This window comes from Pisolithus orientalis (assembly GCF_024613125.1).
Source record: "Pisolithus orientalis strain OTSU chromosome Unknown F5J12scaffold_60, whole genome shotgun sequence".
NCBI classification, from domain to species: domain Eukaryota; kingdom Fungi; phylum Basidiomycota; class Agaricomycetes; order Boletales; family Pisolithaceae; genus Pisolithus; species Pisolithus orientalis.
The window spans coordinates 174,105-194,304 of NW_026260841.1; the positions used below are offsets into that span (position 1 = coordinate 174,105).

A 20,200-nucleotide genomic window follows, 5' to 3' on the forward strand; every position below is an offset into this window, starting at 1 on the left:
AGAAATTCCTGAAATGAAAAAAAGACAATTTCAGCTCTTATGCATTTCACTGTTCATGGTAAGTCCCTTGGTTTCCACCTGCTAAGCAGTATGATGATTTGGTTTGCAGTATCTCAATGCCTACCAGTGTCTTTTTTGAAATCCCCTATTGCTTTGGAGAATTCTGTGAAATTTGGAATCTGCTTGTTATTATGTACATTCATGTCCCCTTGTGTAGTCCTATGCAACCTTCAAATTCGAGACCTGTTTTCCTGCCATCAGAAGTTGGGAATTCATGCTGCCTTTGTATAACCCCAATACATTGCTGGAATCTGGCAATTTATATGACAATCTCCAAGGTCCCATATACATCCAAACTACCACCAAAATGTCACATTTCCCACAAATGTGTCCAGTGGTATTAATGACTGAATCTCAAAACATCCATGTGCATACTGCTGCAAGTGGATATTTTCACCATTTATGGAGTTATTTTTCTGAGATGTTTTCAGCAAAGCCACTGTTGATAAAGCCAGAAGGCCAATAAAGTCTATATATGGTCACAAATAAGAGTAGCATGTTGGGGTATGGGACTATGGCTTATCATCAATTTGTATGGCATGTTCAATATTGTTATCTCAGTTTACATGTGTGAAGTGTACTATATGGCATTTACATTCTTGTAAGACACACAGATAAAACTTATTTACATACTTCTTCACTGCTGTGTGGATGACTCACTGCCAAGTCTTATCTTAGTTAATGAAGCACATCATCTAAGATGTACATACCTTGACTTTATGCATCTCATTGTCACTCCATTGCAAGTGCTCCTCAAGGTTGTATCCACCCCTTTCCAGATGGCCTACCTCACTGGGTGGTTTCCAAATTTTAGTGGTAAGCTCAATAGACTTGAGGCTGGTGAGTGAGGATCCCCAACATCAACACTGGCAAAACTGACTGTCTTTGGTGCCAAGGCAATTTGGGTGTATCCTGATTGGGCAACTGTGACTGAGGTGATTTGGATGTATCCTAAGTTGGCATCTGACTGGACTGGGGTGACTGCACCCTACACAGCTCCTTTCTATTCTTTAAAGAGGTCTGACACTCATGGGCCTCATTTCTTGCTCTACTACCATGATGACATGCCAGACCTGCTGATACACTATCTTGGCCTGTGAGGCTAACAGGGGTAAAGCCTCCACTGGGTGGGGGACAGGTGGAGGAACAGATTGAGACCTTGCACATTGTGACCTGACAAGAGGCATGGGGATTTGGTTTGACTCAGTTACTGGGAGGAATTGAGGAATTTACAAGGGCATTTACAAGGGTGGCCAGGTTATTGTTACCTGCATTATTGTTTCTGATGAATTAATTATGATGGCATTCTCATTGTTTGACGTTAGTTGCCTGGTTGCAAATGCCATGCTTCTCTGTATTTTTCTTATTGGTTTGTCCCTAATATAATCAATTGTACCTTAGTCTAATGACAGACATCCAATTGGGACCATGCACCAGGAATGAACAATTTCTTCAATCCTACTGATTCTATTCACCCCTGCTACTGGTACATTATCTTAGACAGAACACAACATAGGAAGGTAGAGAAACAGACCTGGGTTGAATTGCAGGAGTTGTTATTATGTGGGGGGACAACTTGGGAAAGCTGTCAAGGAAGCACTAAGCAGAGATGTAATTGAGACCAAGGATACCCTACCCTTCTCATGCACCTCTGCATGGTTCCAAAAGCTAAACAAATGGCAACTGCAGTTATGCACTTGATATTGTCACAGAATTTCTCATCCATTGGTCCCCGGAAGTCTGCTAAGTGGCACTGCACTATACTGAACTGCTGTGTATGTTTGTCAAAAATCAGGCATTCCAATTTCATTGTGCACCAGAGTTACCAGAAGTGCCCCGGATATTCATGTCACATTGGACCAGCTGGGAGGAGTGCAAAGATGCAGATGGGGTAAATGATGTTAATGATGAACCAGGGGAATGCATGTAGGGATGGAGACAGTTGTGGGAATGCTTTGCACAATGAGTAGGTTCCACCATGTGTGTGGTGAAAATTGGCTATGACAGGAGATGTTATATGGTAAGATTGTTATTGTCAGTGCAGAGCATCACAGAAAATGCATGAGGCAATAGTCATCACCAGCATCACACCTTGACCAAGATAATCAAGTCAAACCTAAATATGAAATGAGAATCAAACATTCATAATGAAAACCATGCACACTGATTATCACCATCACCACCCAATGTTTGTATACATGATGTTTACATATGGTCTACATATGTAAAATAGGAGACATTGTTTCTTTGCTACTTCCTCTATTGGGAGTTCAATACCAAGGGTTGCACCCCACATGAGTACTACACCATATACACAGAACAAGCAAACTAACACACTGCAAAAACATAACATCAGAGATGGAATGAAGGAAGCCAAGTCTACCAGGTAGGTGAAGAAGAGCAGGGTGCAAAATGCCATGAAGCTGGAGGACAACACAAACCAAATGCCAACTTTTGCATGAGGTACACCTGGTCTGGCACCTTTTATGTGGATGTTTCTTGCATGTATGCCTAATCCAGTCATGAATGCAGGTTGTAGAATCACAGAATTTTACTCACAATGAGCAGGGCAGCAGTCTGAACTTATGAAGTGGCTTTCTTCTTGAGCAGGAAGCATGCTGAATCATTGACAGTCAATTCAGTGTTTGCTGCAGGGGTTATCAATTCACACTGGTTGTAGGAGTAGGGACTGAATCTACCACAAGCCCCCCCCCCTTTGCACTATATATGGAAGGGCCCTAACTCCTGGCTTGACACCAGCCTTATTTGTAATGGTGTAGACCAACTTGATGACCACTTCAATGAGTGCACTTTTGTTTTCACTTGAGGGAAGAGCTGTATTAATGGGAAGCATTGTAGGAATGAGGTAAATGCACCTGTTGTCAGGCACCATAAAGGGCAATAAATAACCAATGCATTTTGACAAGTGAGGGACCACCACAAGGACACAGGAAAAAATGAATGGGAGGTCTGCTATTGTAGATGTTAGACAATACAGATTGGAGCCACATTCAGATTAAGGTTGGACTCACTCATGTGCATCTTGATGACATTGGGTTACTAACTTCATGACCTTGTCAATTGGTCATCAAGCCATTTGGAAACTTACATTCAGATTGGAAAACAATAAAAAAACATCACCATGATGGCTGCTAAACATGTAGGCAGCATTAGTACATGACCTACCTGTGTGGTGACAGGTATGCAACATCATGGAATTGTGTGCTGGGTTACAGGGATTTGTGCAGACATTTTCAGGAGTGAAAATGCAGACAACAACTCTTACAGACCTGTTGCAATAAAATAACAGTAGCCCAAAGGTATGATCTTTCAGTCTTTCTTTATTTTACATTTGTCACCATGTTTTCATCTACACTTGTATTCAGAGCATATTCAAAATTCTATGCTGCTCATAACAATTCTTTACAAGCCATTACAGATTAGCTACTATACATATCTATCTACTTATGTGTATTGGGTGGAACATCATGACTTGCAGAGAGTGACACTGATTGAAGTTAGTCCATAGTAGCAGTCAATATTGGCCACTTACTTGTGGAAAGAAGGAAAAGGTGTTTGTAAGAAAAGTTGTTGTTGATATACTGAATGCAACTCATGGTCACATGGTAGCCACAACAAAATCACACAATGCATGTATGTGACTGTGAGTTGCATTCAGTATATCAACAACAACTTTTCTTGCAAACACCTTTTCCCTCTTTCCACCCCCAACAGGTAAGTCACTTGTCAGCTCTTCATACTTAGCAATCTATTAACAGTCTTCACTCACAGTCCACCACTAAAGATAGTGTAGCAGTAGACACCTGTAATATTAGAATTAGATGACTATTGATAGTAGTTCTTTGAGAAGATGGTACAATGTGACAATAAATGGGAAAATTAAATTTGAAAAGGTTACTATTGACAGTAGTTCAAATATTCATACTGTGGCTATCATAGATTTATTGTGAGCACAAACAATCTACAGTTCCTCCAGTTAACCATGCATATCCAGCATATCCAGGTCCTCATGATTGTTACCATCATTGTGTACTGATGCATATCTTGCTGCTGCTGCTGCAATTATGTTGGTTCTTTTCTTTCTTTTTTTTTTTTCACTGAGTAAGTTGCACACTTTTGCAACTGCAATTAATAACTAATGCATGTCATATGCCAAACAACTCAGCACCCCAGTTCCAACAGAGGAATGCCAAGAGCACTTCATTTCCTTGTTATTCTTTTCTAGTTAGATCTTGTACTGCTCTTGCTTATACAGTGGCTCAAAAAACTGACCACATGTTTGGACATTTTTCACTAAAGTCAATAATGCCCCATACCACCTAACCTAGGCCCTAACCTATAAGTGTATGAAACAAAGCCCTTACACTTGGCTCTCTATTGGTGCAGGGGTCAAGGGTTTTGGATAAGGTTTGATCAAATGGCAGCCATTTCAAAATGATGACTCATGTGGCCAGTTTTTTGACTTTAGGTTTCAATTACATATATTAGACCTTGGCATACTGTAATATTAGTACATATATCTGGTAATGGTTCTATTATGTCACCTTTATGTAACTGAGTGTCAGGCATTATAAATAAACCCCACCATCACCATGAAACCCATCTCTGCTTCTCAAAGAAAGAGCAACATATCTCTCTCCACTCTTGATCTTTCCTCCAGGAAAATTGCTTCCAAAACCAGCTTAGGGTAGTCTACAGTATGCCAGGTCCTTCAGAAACTACACCCAGAGGGGACTAGGCTTTGTGGTGGCCATCCATTAAAGCTTACCCCTACCAACAAAAGGGTTATTGTTCAGCAAATCATTATTGGCAAGCCAAAAAATGCTGTCCATGCCATTCAATTCATCAATTCTATTATTGATACTCCTGTCTACCACAAACTGTGTGAAATACCCTCAAGGAATCCTCTGTGAAGGCTGTAGTGAAGAAAAAGAAGCCCTTGCTTTCTAATGTACACAAGAAGAGAAGGCTAACCTTTGCTCTCAAGTACCAGAATTGGACTGTGGAGGACAGGAAGAGAGTTATATGGTCAGATGAGACCTAAATACATAGGACTGGGTCAGATGGGTAGGAGTATGTGTGGAAAAAGAAGGGTGAAGGGCTAATTGCTAGAGAGGTCAAGGGTACAGTTAAGTGTGGAAGTGGTTCACTGATGGTATGGGGCTGCAGAAGGTGGAATGGAGCAGGGGTTTTGAGTGAGGTGGAAGGTGGATGGATGCTGAACAGTATGTGGCCATTCTGGAGCAGGGGCTGCTGCAAATCTTGGAAGATTCTGGAATTCCAGAAGGTGACATTATCTTTCAACAAGACAACGGCCCCAAGCACACCTCTAGGAGAGCCAAAAGTTGGTTGGAAGAACAGGAAATCAACCTTCTGGACTTGCCTGCACAATATCCAGACCTTAATCCCATTGAACATACTTGGAATCACCTCAAGAGATGCCCCTCAGGTTATGAGAGTGCTCCTACAGGCATTCACTGACTGTGGGAAAGAGTGGTGGAGGAGTGGGGGAAGATTGATGAGGAGCAGTGTCAAAAATGAATAGAAAGCATGCCTAGAAGGATTGAAGCAGTTATTAGGGCCAAAGGAGTTCATACAAAGTACTAGATATGTAAATTGATATAAAGTCAAAAAACTGACTGCATGAGTCATCATTTTGAAATGGCTGCCATTTGATCAAGCCTTATCTGAAACCCTTGACCCCTGCACCAATAGAGAGCCAAGGGTAAGGGCTTTTTTTCATACACTTGTAGGTTAGGGCCTAGGTTAGGTGGTATGGGGCATTATTGACTTTAGTGGAAAATGTCCAAACATGCAGTCAGTTTTTTGAGCCACTGTACTGAGGCAGTGCCTGTCCCCAGTTTCTGGCCTCTGTTTTCTACATTCCTCACTTAACCCTTAGTTTCCTTGCATTGCTATTTGTTACATTTCACCCCTTTTTTCACCTTGTTGTTACCTCATTTCCCTTTTGTTGGACTTCTTTTCTTTTTCTGGCTGTCTTCTCTCTGATCCAACAGCCCTTTATATCCACCACTAGCATTAGTTCCTTGTGCCTTGCTTAGGACATGCAACATTGTAGGAATAAGTCCAAGTAGCTGTATGACACAAGCTAGATAGCTTAGATAACAACAATAAAATGAAAGGAATGAATTGCTCATCCCAAGGGATTCTGAACTGCCAAAGCTAGAAGGTGGGTCCCAGTGCCTTGTAGCAGTAGTGGCTTGTGATGTGTGTGGCATGCTCTGCAGAGTCATACTGGTGATGTGAGTGGTGTGAGTGGTATACATAGTTTGTGCATGGTGGGTTGCAGGATGTGCAGTGTGGACAAAGTAAGAAGAAACTCATGGTGACCTTCCAGTGTCCAAAGGGTGCCATTCTGTACCTAAGTACAGGACTTTATAGTCTGGGAAAACCTGGAACTGAAGTAAGACAGGGTACAAGTAAAGGAAAGCTGTGCAACAGCACATACACAAGAGACAGGCCAGAACAGGGGCCAAGGGTATACTACTAACATAAAGGGAACAGAGACCATGGTAAAAGAAAAGAGTCTGAAAGAAAGGAAGTGACCAGAGCACAGTGGCTGCAGGTATAGCATTGCATGATGTGAGACACTACCTCCGGGTAGCATGCAATTAGGGGGGAAGCTGTAGGGCAATCCCTAGGCTCAACCCAAGGGGTGCTGAGTAGGAAGGAGACATAGAATATGGTGGTAGGGTCAATTGAGGAGTTGAATATGGGGCATGGAATTTAATTCTGCAGAGACGTAGGCAAATTGGGAATGAGTAGACTTGTGTACAAAATTCCAAGTTATGACCTTGGCACAAAGAAGTAATTCCAAGACTTGTGAGACACAGAAACACAGAAGACACAGTAGATATAGAGTACATGGCAGACACTTTTGAACACTTAGGTATGTGAATGACTTGGATAGTGACTCCAAAAGATGGGTGGTATATTTCTGACATCATGGTGGAATTATATAGTACAAGGGAAGCAGGTACAAGTTGGAGTAAGGTGGGGCAGAAAAACTAAAAGACTGGAAAATAAAGGAAAGGATGTCAGTGAAGTACAGATGCATGTGAAATAGTCTGGTGGGTAGTAGACAAGAGTAAGAACAGAACAATGGTAAGGGGTATCTTCCAACAGAATGAGAGTATGTGTACAAGTGGGAGGTGGAGCTGAGCAGCACAGGGGGGGCAGAGCATAGCATACTGGCATGAAGTCCAGCTTGCAGAATTTAGGGCAACAGGGGAAACCAGAGTTTATTAGAGGTAAATGGCATGGATGACCAGTGATGTGACTGAGCAGTGGCACAGCTGCTGAATTCCAGGTGACTCTGCACAAATGCAGAATTTCTGGAACAGTGTCTTGATGACTGAGTGACATGCTGAAGGGCAGTAGAAACTCCAAAGGCAACAGGGGTTGGGAGGAAACTTGAGGATGCGAGTGGGAAAAATTCTGAAATGGGTTTGTTGTAGAGGCCTGTGGAATTTAGTGACAGATTCCTGTTCCAGCCTCAGGGAGTATATGGCTCCCTACAATGAGAGGGAGTGAGGGAATGGAATGGGAAGGTAGCATGTGAACAGTGGCATGTTTGAGAGGCCTGGGAATGTAATGATAGTCATGGAATGGTTGATGATAGGGGTTTACATGTCCAAGGAATGCAGATTCCTCACACCTGCAGGGGACTTAGATGCTGACCATCCCTGGTCAGCCACAGGCATGGAGGATGTAAATAACTTAGCTGGATGGTGATGGTGAAGGTGTAGTGCCAAGGATTCAAGAACACCAGTGGATTCCACATAGAAGCGAAGGAAATGTGGTGCCAAGGAATGCAAGAAGACCATTGAATGCCACATATAGGTGTCTGGACCAATGACATAAGCATCTCATGGCCACAAAGTAAATATTTGTTAGTGCATGGCTCAAACCTTCACATCATTCTGATTCTTTCCCCCTCATCAATCATCTCTCTTACTCATACCATGTCTGCTAACCATGCCCCTCATCTCTTGCAACTTGTACTTGCTCTGACCCCAGATCCTGTGGAAGCTGAAAGGGCTTCATTAAGAGAGCAGCTTGCAGCTGCATCAGCAGGGCTTGTGGCAGAGGCAAAATGTGTGCCCAATGACTGGGAGGACATGTGGGAGGAGAAGGTGACATGGCTGAGGTGCTGGGAGGAAAAGACAGTAAGTGGTTCATTTGGTGACTTGGCTGTGTGACATCAACAAGATGGCCACAGGCAATATTGATGCCCCTGGTCAAGCAAGGGAAGGTGCTTGGGGTTTCTGTATGGGTCAGTGCAGAAGATGCTCCTGTGCTGGCAGAGGCTGATGATCTTTATGAACAGTGGACTGCAGAAGAAGCTGAAGCACATGCAAAGGTGGAGCAGGACATTCAGATGGGGGAAGAGACAGTGGTGGAGCTCAGTGATGATGGTGCAGTGAAGATGTCGCATGTGGAAGTTCCACAGCCAGCTCACAGGGTAAGTCACCATGGGCACATTGTTCAGTCTCATTGACACTGCAACCACACAGCAGTCTCAGAAGACCATTGCTGAAAGCAACAAAGAGCCTACCTGGCTGAAGATCTGTATCCCAGCCACAGGTATGATCACCCACAAGGAGCCATGCATGCAGTGTGCCCTGAAGAGGATCTATTGTACTGGAATGTTGGGCAAGACCTGTGATGTGTGTGCAAAGATCAAGCAGGGCTGTGAAAAGTCAAGCAAGGCAGCAGGCAAGAAGGTGCAGGCAGGCACATCAGTTGGTAAGTAGTGGTTGTGTCTCAATGCATCTGAGGCTAACTTGCTACAGCATGATCTATGAAGGCCCCTAAGGCCAGTCCATCAAAGTGGGGTCATGATGATGGCAACAATGACATCATGGAGGTGGTCAAGAGCAGGGCCCGCAGAAAGGGTAAGGTACCAGTGTGTGGTGGATTGGATGACAAGACTGCTGTGGCCTTGTCTCGAGCACTGATGATGGTGAGGGCCAAGGCCATGGCTTCGCACACAGCCACCATGCATCTGCAGGTCTGCATCAACCAGCTCATGGAGGCCCTTGAAGAGCTTGGCATAGAGTAGATGACCACATAGTTTGTAGATTTGTTCTTGTGCCTTATGCACAGGAATATACCAAGTCTTGTCTTGTCCCATGTAGTTGTGATGTAAGGCATTGTGGGAGACTTGTGTCCACTTGGCGAAGAACTAGCCCTGGATCAGTGAAAGTATTGTAGAGTGCATGGGGTACCACCTGACTTGTCTTCTTCGTGCAACTTTTGACTTCTCTCAGCAGTGAGTCCTCATAGTATGGTGTTGATGGTTGGATGTAATGATGTCTTGAAGAGAGAATGAGGGGACAGTTTATTGGGTAACTGGGATGATTTTGGGGTATCAAGTGTAAGGAGACAGAAGAAGAATTGAAAGGAAAATGGATCAAGGGGTGTGTACTGACTGTGTGTTCAAAGAGGAAATGTGCAGGATAGTTGCAAGTATCTGCAGTATATGGCAGCTGAGGATGGCATCAGCAAGACTAGTGAGAGAAGTGACAGGAGAGACATTGTTTTAGTTATATACTTATCAGGTGTTTTGTTATTTTTCTAGACAGTTTTGGACTTTTTGTTAGTGGTTTGTATGTTGTTTGAGTGTGAACTAGCTATCAGTAGAATCACCAGACGAAACCCAGGGTAGAACAGAGGTCTCCAGACAAATCCCAGGGTAAAACAGATGAGGGGAAACAAACTATGTTTGGTATCAGATGGGGAAAGTGGTATGCTGGTCATCCCTGTGGGGGACTGTGAATGCTGACTGTCCCCAGTCAATGTGGGAGGTGGAACAAAGGTAGTGGGAGAAGCTGCAGGGAGGCAGTTGAAACCATGGCAGGGGGTAGGGGTAGCATAGGAGAGGAGGGCATGGAGGCAAGTAGGAAGGAAAGAAGGGGAGGGCATGATGGACAGGCTGTGGGTGCTGGAACAGGTGGATAGTCAGCTGTCTGAGGCATAGGCCTTGGCTTCATCATCAGTTGGTTCATCCTCAGCTTCTGTGAGAAGGTGGTCTAGTGCCTTGTCATCCAAACCAGTAATATGAGTCACAGTGGCACAGCTGTGTGACCATGGGTGGTATGGTAGTAAGTGGAATGCAGCAAAGCAGAGCTTGGAGATGGAGCCATCTAACTCAGCCAGCAGGTACAAGCCCCCAGTGGTCCAGCAAAGGATGACCATGGGGCCAGTGTACTGCAGCTTCATTTTCCTGTTCAGTTCTTTCTCTACTCAGGAATTGTGAATGAGCACAAGGGTGCCAGGTGCGAACTTATAATCTTTAATGCAATGTTGGAAGGCAGCTTTGAACTGTTTGGCCAACTGGAAGTGCACATGGAGGACATTGTTGTGGACCTGGTCCAGGTTGTCCTGATGCTTCTGTAACTGGTGCATGCACCTGGCAATCAGTTTGGTGGTGGTCAGTGGTGTCACATCATCATGGGATAAGGGTAGAAGGAAGGTAGCCTCAGCAAGGTCAAAGGGGAATAGCAGCTCAACACCATGTACCATAGAGTAGGGGGACAGACCAGTGGACTTCAATATAGTGACCCACTTGGCCCAGAGGACAAAGTGCATGACAGTGTGCCAGCAGCAGTCATTGTTCTCACAGCTCTTCATGATAGCCTTGCATACATCATAGTGGTGATGCTCTATGATACCATTAGCCTGAGAGTTGTAAGGAGAAATGTGGATGTGATGGATATGATATTGCATGGCCAGGACATCTAAGGCTTGAACAAATGCAGGACCATTGTCCATAACAATTTCAGTGAGTGGACCCCAGTGGCACAGGATGTCCTCAAAGATGAAGGATGCAAGTGCAGTACTATTTTCCATGTGCAACATGCACCATTCTGGATATGAGGTGAGTGTGCATCAAGCCTGTACTATGTACTGGTAGCCACCAGCTTTGGGCATTAGCATTGTGTCAATATGAGCTTTATGAAACAGACCCCCTATCATGGGCACAGTGGGGGGCATGTGAAGTCTCTGCCATCAGTAAACCACTTTGTGTGCTGGCAGTCCTAGGGAATCTGTCCAGTGCTGGACAGCTCTGGACAGCTCTGGCCAGCAAAAGTGATTTACTGATGGCATCTGGCAAATTTGGCATTCATGACAAGTACAAACATACCATTTCACATCCTCAACAAGCAGAGGCCACCAGAAGTGGAGAAGCAGGTGGGTGTGGATGGTGAAGATACCTTTGTGTCTGAGGTCATCATGCATTTCCTTGATGAGGTGATACCACTTGGATTCATTGACAATGAGCTGGTGCCATCTGTGCAGTTCTCTACACCATAAGCTGCCATTGAGGAGGAAAAAACAGCTGGTGGAGTTAAAGAAGGATGAGCACTGTGCATCAGTAAGGTCAGGGGGTTGGTCACAGGTCACAAGGAACATGCAGATCATTGCTATTTTTGCCTTGCATGTCCAAGCTTTTGCAGACTGCAGGATGGCTGGATTGTGAGAGGTATCAGGGGAGCAGTTGGTATCAGTGGTTGCAGAGAATGTGAGGTAGAAGGATACAGGCAGTGGGAGGCATGCCCAATGGCAAGCAGGTGACAGTAAGGAATGATGATCTTGATTGGAGACAAATGTAGGAGGTGGGTGGTCATTGATAGCCTCTGTAGAGAAGGAGTAAAAACAGTCTAACCAGTCCTTGTGGTCATCATCCTCAGGTGGGTTGAGTTCTGACTGCAGGTGGTGGGAGAGGCTGTCAGGGCCAGCATGCTTGTCTGCAGGAACATATACAAGTTTGAACAAGAAGAGGAGGACACCAGCAATCCAGCAGTTGATTGCCATGTTAGGCTGTGGGTCCAGGTTGTTTATCATGACTTTAATGTATTTCACATCTACTTCCACAGTGAAGTTGGTGAGACCAAATATATATATGCATACCACATGCAACATGTGGAATAGTCCATACAACTCCAGGGAGTAGCAGCTTTCCACTTCATTGAGGGTGATGGACCCAAAGTGACTAGGGTATCATTTCCCACCCTTGCCAAGTTGGTAAAGGATGTAGCTGATTGTGATGACCAAAGTGTCAACAGCTAAAATCACTTAACCACACTCATAGTCAATCCACTGGAGTGTGGGGGACTTAATAATTTCATCCTTGAGTTGTTGCATGGCAGCACATTGCAGGTTGTCCCATGTGAATGGTACATCCTTTCATGTGAGTGCAACTAGCAGCCATGCAATCTTGGCAAAGTCTTTGATGAAGATGCAGAGGACACTGCAGACACTGAGGAAACCATGAACCTGGGTCAGGTTGCAGCACTCAGGCCAGTCACAGATCTTCTGCACTTTGCTCTCCTCAGGAACACAACCTTTGAAGGTGCACTTGTGGCTGATGATCACAGCAGATGGAGCAGCTAGTACAAACTTCTTTGCTGAGACAGTGGCTCCAATGTTCTGCAAATGCTGAAGAATGCAGTTAATGACTATACAGTGATTCCAGATAAACTTCCAGATTCCAGGGTTCTCCAGGATAGTCTCATAGGAACCATCTGCATGCTGATAGTGGGTGGTCTTGGATTTTATGGGGTCATTGTCAATGAAGGGTAAGGTATGATGTGGGATCTCATCTTGGAGCATGAATGCAGTATCTCCTTGGTACACCTGTACTGCATTTGCATGGCCTTGCAGCAGGGTAGTAAGTCAAGGTGGCCCAAGCAGGGTACTGAAGGTGGCAAGGTTGCAGGAGTCAATGTGAAGCATGCACTGATCATACCCAGAATAGAGGTCCATCATTGTGTATACCACATAGCTGGCAAAGGATTCTGCAAGATGTTCTATGAAGGGAGGAATGGATGCATTGTGAATGGTCACTGCATTCAGGGGCTGTAAGTCATGCACAAGGTGAAGAGACTTTCCATCTTTCTTTACTACACAGAACCAGTGAGAGTGGTAAGCCACCATAGAAGGCTCATACATCCCAGACCTGATGCAATCTTTAATCATGTTGATGACCTGGGCATGGATCAGGCTCAGAATAGGGATATTGCACTGGACCCAGGGTGTGTGTGGGATTGTTGGGATCTTTACAGGGGGGAAGTAGCATTTGTCTAGATGTCCATGCTCTGTGATGTCCCAGGTGAATGCAGGCTTGTGTACCACAATGAGCCAGGTAACAAGTTTGTGTTCCTCTGGCCAAAGCCAGCCTGCTGGGTCAAGATCAAGCTCTGTGGCCCTTTCAGCAGTGAAATGAATACCCAGAGTGAAGTCTGGTGGGTGTGTTGGTAGTGGTTGGAGGCCAGCAAGCAGATCATCAGGCAGGCTGTGCACAATGCAGAACTCTTCCACCATTGGGGCAGGTACTCTCCAAACCTTCTTGGCAACTGGCTTGTATATGAGGGTGTGAACTGTGGGGTCTATTTGGTAAACACTATTAAAAGTGGCTACAGCAGAGGGGTTTAGTATTGTCTGAGTGGAGGAGAGGAAAGTGAAGGTGGGTGAGTGTATTCCAGCAGGTATACTCTGCAGCATGGGTACTGCAGGTGAACTGAAGTTTGTAGAGGTGAAGGCTAGGAAAGACACTGGGACTGAGGAATGGGTAGCAGCAGCTGAACAGGAAACAGGACATCTTAGTAGGCTCTACCCAACCATTTGGTGGATCATCAATATTCAAAAACCCCATTTGACAATACTCTGGTGACTATGGAGTGCTTGCTGCACTTACAGCACAGGCAGCCCTGGTGCCATGGGCATGTGGGTAAGATGTATTTGTGGCCATCATTTGGGTCATGGAGAGTGATCCACTGTCTGCCATCAGGGTAGTCATTTGTTATGACACTCATGAGGCAGATGAACAGGCAACCAAGAAGCATGTCAAAGTTGGCATGCTCAATTACCTAGACTTGGAGCATGACTGGCCCAGCACTGAAGTCAAGTTTCAGGTTCTCTAGAATGCCTACAGTAGTGTCCTTAGACATGTTAGCAGAGGTCATAGTCATGAGATGGTCACTGTGTAATGGGAGCCCAATCCTTTCCCAGATGTGCCTGGGCATGGCAATGATTTCTGAACTGGAATCAAGCACACAGTTGATAGTGACATCAGTCCTGGGGACTTTGGCTTTGATGCAGCAGAGCAGTAGGGTGTGGTGAGCCACAATGGAACCATTGTCACCATGGGTGACACAGTCTCCATATTTGCATGCAGTTCAGTGTGGGTTGTGGCTGGTTAATTCATTTACATGCACTCCCTCATCATCCTTGCTATGAACTACTTTTATCTCATTTGTGGCAATGCATTTGGCCATGGTGATGTCCCTGAACTGTTTGTGAAACTCAGGGCCTACTGTGAATAGTTCCTTGACAGGCAAGGTGATGCTGGTTTCAAGCACACACTCCATGATATGCTTGGGTGTGGCTTCATCTTCAAGTGGGAATGAGTAGTGGTACTGGTTCTGGTTGTGGGTCAGAGCTGGGTATGATGCTTGTGATGGGACAATTGCTGTGGGCACAGGGTCCTTGCACATGGATACTGGCATGGGGTTAGTTGCTGAAGCATATGGTTTTGTGGTTGCAAGTGGTGGTGCAGGTGCAGGGGGCTCAAACCTCTGACAAGCAGCACATGAGCTTTGAACACCAGGGGAAATGATTTCTTCTTTGACAGTAGCCACATGGGGATCCATGCATGGGGGGTTGGTCAGACATGCTGTGGGTCATGCTGTAATCTCTACCCCATTGAAGTGGGCTTTCTTTCCATGAGAGACTGCACTTTTGTTACCTTTATCTGCCTGATAGGTAGCCCATGCTTGAGCAACATATGCCTGAAATATGCCTGAAAGTCAGGGTTGGCTAAGTCAGCAGCACATTCGTCAACATCCTGAACAGTGTTTGGAAAGGCAGATGGCTGGATCTCCAACTGCACATTGACCTCTGGATGAGCAACACAGAATAAGTTGGCTGTCCCCTGAGAGGCTGGGTTGCATGGAGCAGCAGGAGTTGCAGTGCATGCACTGGCCTGGTCTCTGTCAGCCATGATGCGGTCAACAGCATCTTTCAGTGAGTCACATTCAGGGAAGCATGGAATTCTGCTTCCATCTGCCAGATAGAGACAGTTGTCTGTACCCTGTGTGATCTTACTGGCATGGATATAGACTTCAATGAGCATGCACATTCTCATCCAGTGGTTTGGGTCTGCACAGAAACTGCAGCCAGGCCTGCATTGTGGTGGCAGGTGCTGTGTTTGGAAGTTGTATTCTTGTTTGACAGCAGTACCAGCAGGTGGCACTTGTGGGAGGTAAGTCAGTGAGTGCACTGGGGCAGGCAGAGCTGTGGTTGCTAATGTCAGAACTGTGCTATGGAGGGCAGATCTGGTCAACAGGAACTTGGCAGCTCAGCCAACTTCTGCAAGTGGGTAAGGTGTAGAATATATACTACAGGACTATTAGCAGAGTGTAACAACAGGATGTGGAAAGTGCTCACCTCAGTTGGGTTAAGTAGCCAACTGAGGTGTGAGTATGCTACTTGAGTACAAAAACAAATGTGATTATGTAATATGGCTAAATGCATACCATAATACTAAGTGAGATGCAGATCAAAGTATAATGTGAAAGACAGAATATACAACATAAGGATCATCTGGGTGGAGGTCAGTTTGAACTATAGAGAGCTGATGATGAATATGATCTGCAATGGCCCTTGGGAAGCTGTGTAGGAACATGGAGTCCCATTCTGTCTCTGCAAGCTTTTTAGTTTTAATGAGGAGAGCAGAGATCTTAGCAAATTTCCACTGGTACTCTCTGAGGTTGTCCTGGCTTTGCATGGGCTTGGACTGGTATTCTTTGACAAGGTACTGCAAATCCACATGGCAGTAGCAGTCATCACCTTTGCAGCTGGGGTACAAACCCTTGACAGTGACTATCCTCCAATGAACCAGAACAACCAGATAGAGGATTTACCCCCAGTATCCTCTCAAACCTCTTTAATCAGTCCCTCTCTTCACTCAGTACTCCCATCCCACCTGTACCAACCCTAACACCTTCAATTCCACCCCCACCCCTGAATATGATGTCTGGTTCATCATCAAAGGCCATGACTGGCACTGCCATCAAGGCCACAGAATTGAAGATTGGTTCCCTGTCTGATTTTGATGGTGACCAGAAGAATGCCATGAGCTGGCTGTTTTCAGTCCAGACTTACCTCATGGTAAATGAAGAAGTCTATGACATCAACACCAAGAAAGTGGTGTTCACTCTGTCACATATGAAGAAAGGGGTTGCTTGCTCTTGGGCAGCAACCTTCCAGAAGGTATCCCTGGAAAAGACCCCCCCAGCTTCAGCTCCTTTGCCAAATTCACAAAAGCCTTTAAGGCATCATTCACCTCCTCCAACTCTGCCAGTGTCACCATCTCAAAGATGTGCACCCTAATACAGAAAGATTCTGTGGAACAATACATCATGGACTTCTGGACTGCCACTGCTGACTTGACCATCATGGAAGATGTTGATCAAGTTTTTCTCTCAAGGTCTCAAACCATTCATCATCAACCACATCTACGTGTCAGAGACCACACCCACCAAGATTGAAGATTGGTACAGTCAAGCACAAAAGTTTGATGCTAAATGGAGCATTGCCTTAGTAAACATTGCTAGGGCATTAGGAAAGGATTTTTAGAAGGGAACTCTGTGTTGATGCCAGATGTTTCCAGTAAAAAGGACAGCTCTATTTCCATTGCACCTGTACTAGTATCTTCTACTCCAGATCATACCATGCAAATTCCAATTTCTCTCTACACATCAGAAAGAACTGGAAAAGTCATCAGCACCACCACACTGGTTGGTTCCAATGCAGAAATATCTTGCATTCATTGGGGTTTTGTGTGAAAGCATAGAATTCCCACCCAATGACTTGTCAAACCCATCTTTTCCAAATATGCAGATGGATCCCAGAACTCCAAGGGAAGAATCTTGTTTTCTGCCACCCTCTATTTCAAGATCAAAGGACTCATTCATCAGTCCTTCTTCCATGTCATCAACTGTGGATCAGAAAACATGATTCTTGGCCTCCCTTGGCTGCAAGAAAATAACCCTGTATCAACTGGAGAATGGGAACCCTCTCTATTGATGAGAAGACTGACAGGTCAAAAGAACTATCCCACAATGTCTCCTCTGTTGCTGTTGAAGGACCCATCATGAACCTTGTGTCCCCTGTTGAAAAGAAAGGGATAAACAAGTTCATGGACTATGAGGAACCCAAAGAGGAAATGATATGTGCTCATTTCATAATGGCACTTGGAAAACTCATTGAGGAAGCCAAGAAGACCAATCCTAGGAATAATCTTCTTAGAAAAATCACCACTGCCACAGAACTGGCACAGGAAGAAGCAAAAAAGAAACTGAAAGCAGTCCTCCCTGAGGATTATAAAGGGTTTGCCTCAGTTTTCAAAAAACCTTCCAATGGAGTACTACCTCCATCCAGACCCTATGACCATGCCATAAACCTTACTGAGGACTTTGTCCCCAAGGTGGCAAAGGCTTACCCACTCTCTCCTTCTGAAAGAGAGTTGGCAGAAAAGTTCATCAAAGAAAACCTTCATGAAGGGAAAATTCATCCCTCCAAATCTCCCCAAGCTGCCCCATTCTTCTTTGTTGGAAAGAAAGATGGCTCCCTTTGTCCCTGCCAAGACTACAGATACCTGAACCTTCCCCTGATCTCTGACCTGGTTGACAAACTCAAAGGAGCATCAATCTTCACAAAGATGGATGTAAGATCTGGGTATAACAATGTCTGGATCAAGGAAGGAGACCAGTGGAAGGCAGTGTTCATCATGCACAAAGGACTCTTTGAACTGACTGTCATGTTCTTTGGTCTCTGTAACTCCCCCACCATGTTCCAATGATTCATGAATGACTCCTTCCAAGACATGATCACTGAAGGACAGCTGGTCATCTACATGGATGACCTTCTCATCTTCTCTACTGATGCCAAAGAACACAAACAAAGAACTCATCATGTTCTGGAATGAATGAGGGAACTGTCACTCCCTCTTAAACTAGAAAAATGTCATTTTGATCTCACTGAAGTGGAATACCTTGGTATGATCATAAAAGAAAACACCATTACCATGGACCCTGTCAAGGTCCAAGGCATCATGGAATGGCCCATCCCAAAGAAGGTTAAAGATGTGCAATCCTTCCTAGGATTTGCTAACTTATACCAAAGATTTGTCCCCTACTATTTGGACATTGCCAGACCCCTGATTGACCATACCAAGAAGACCATCTCTTGGGAATGGTCAAAGAAATGCCAAAACACCTTTGAACTCCTGAAAAGGATTTTCATAGCCCAACTGACCCTCCAAATGCCTGATACCTCTTGACCATTTGCAATCACAATGGACATGCCCAAATATGCAACAGGAGGAGTTCTCCTCCAGGAAGACTCAAATGGCCAGTGGCAACCTTGTGCCTTTATTTCCCAATTGTTTAACCCCACAGAATGAAACTATGACATCTATGATCAAGAACTTCTAGGGGTTATCTGAGGTCTGAAAACCTGGAGACATTATCTCCATGGTTCCCTGTTTCCAGTCAAGGTCTTCACCAACCATAAAAACTTGACCTACTTCAAAGCACCCCAAAACCTGAACCATCACCAGGCATGCTGACTCCTTGATCTTGCAGATTTTGATCTGCAACTTGACCATGTACCAGGAAAAGACCTGGCAGCCCCTGACACACTTTCCTGATGCCCAGACCATGTCCCAGATGACAATGAGGACAACAAAGGAGTGACCCTCCTTCCTCAGACTATGTTTATAAACCTCATTGATACCAATCTGACTCAAAAGGTTGCATCCTCCTCCATGAATGATCCTGTCATCCAAACAGCTCTCTGAGCCATCAAAAATGTTGACATGCCATTCCCCTTCAACTCACACCTTTCCAATTGGAGGTTTGATAGTGGAGTGTTACTTCACAAAGACTGGGTATATATCCCCAATGACCCCTCCCTCTGACAGACTGTTGTATCCCACCACCATGACCACCCCTCTGTGGGACACCCTGGTGTCTTAAAAACTAGACAGCTCATCTCTTCCAAGTTTTGGTGGCCAGGACTTGCATCCTTCATCCAAAAATACATTGAAGGCTGCACTACATGCCAGAAAAATGAAGTAAACACCCATCTGATGACTCCTCCCTTTATGCCCATCCCCTTGACCTTGACCTGACCCTTCCAACAGATCTCTTGTGATCTGGTTACTGACTTACCTCTTTCTAGAGGCTATGATTCCCCTTTGGTCATGGTAGGCCATGGGCTTACACAGGGGGTAATTTTATCACCCACAAAGAAAACTGCATCCTCTGCCAATATTGCAGCATTGATTTTCAAAAAAGTCTACTCCCACTTTGGGTTGTATGACAAAATCATATCAGATCAAGGCCCTCAGTTCACCTCTGCATTTGCCAAGAACTCACATCCCTCCTAGGATACTCCCTTGCCCTCTCCACTGCCTATCATCCTCAGACTGATGGAGAAACTGAACATGTCAACCAAGAGGTTGAAACCTACCTTTGAATCTTCTGCCAGAACAATCCCACTCTCTGGGTGAACAACCTTCCTATGGCAGAATTTGCACACAACCACTGACCCAACTCCATAACCCACCAGTCACCATTCTACCTCATGTATGGCTATGAACCAAAACCCCTTCCATCCCTGATTGTGGAAACCCACCTACCCACTGCCAAGTCTAGACCCAAAGAACTCAGAAAAGCTAGAGAAGAAGCCCTTGCAGCTCATGATCTAGCCCACAAAACTATGAAAGACCATGCTTTGTGACCCTTCACCCCATTCCAAAAAGGTGATAGAGTGTGGTTAGAAGCCAGAAATTTGAAGTGCTCCTATGAAAATAGGAAGCTCACACCAAAATGAGAAAGACCCTTTACCATCTCTGATGTCCTATCTCCAATCATGTATCACCTTGTCATTCCCACATGTTGGAAGATTCACAACATGTTCCATGCTTCCCTACTATCACCCTATCATGAAAATGACATCCATGGACTGAACTTCCCAGCCCCACCACCTGACCTGGTCAATGAGGAGGAAGAATATGAGGTATAGG

General features: G+C 44.9%; 1 protein-coding gene across 1 annotated transcript; it reads left to right on the forward strand.

Moving 5' to 3' along the window:
• Nucleotides 1–8,066: 8,066 nt before the first annotated feature.
• Nucleotides 8,067–9,166, forward strand: F5J12DRAFT_786585 (uncharacterized protein; the record flags this gene model as incomplete). The annotated part of the gene is made up of 4 exons (XM_051743477.1): nt 8,067–8,270; nt 8,324–8,566; nt 8,622–8,828; nt 8,912–9,166. 4 exons carry the CDS (start codon nt 8,067–8,069, stop codon nt 9,164–9,166), a joined length of 909 nt encoding a protein of 302 aa, XP_051595180.1.
• Between the last annotated feature and the right edge of the window lie 11,034 nt (nt 9,167–20,200).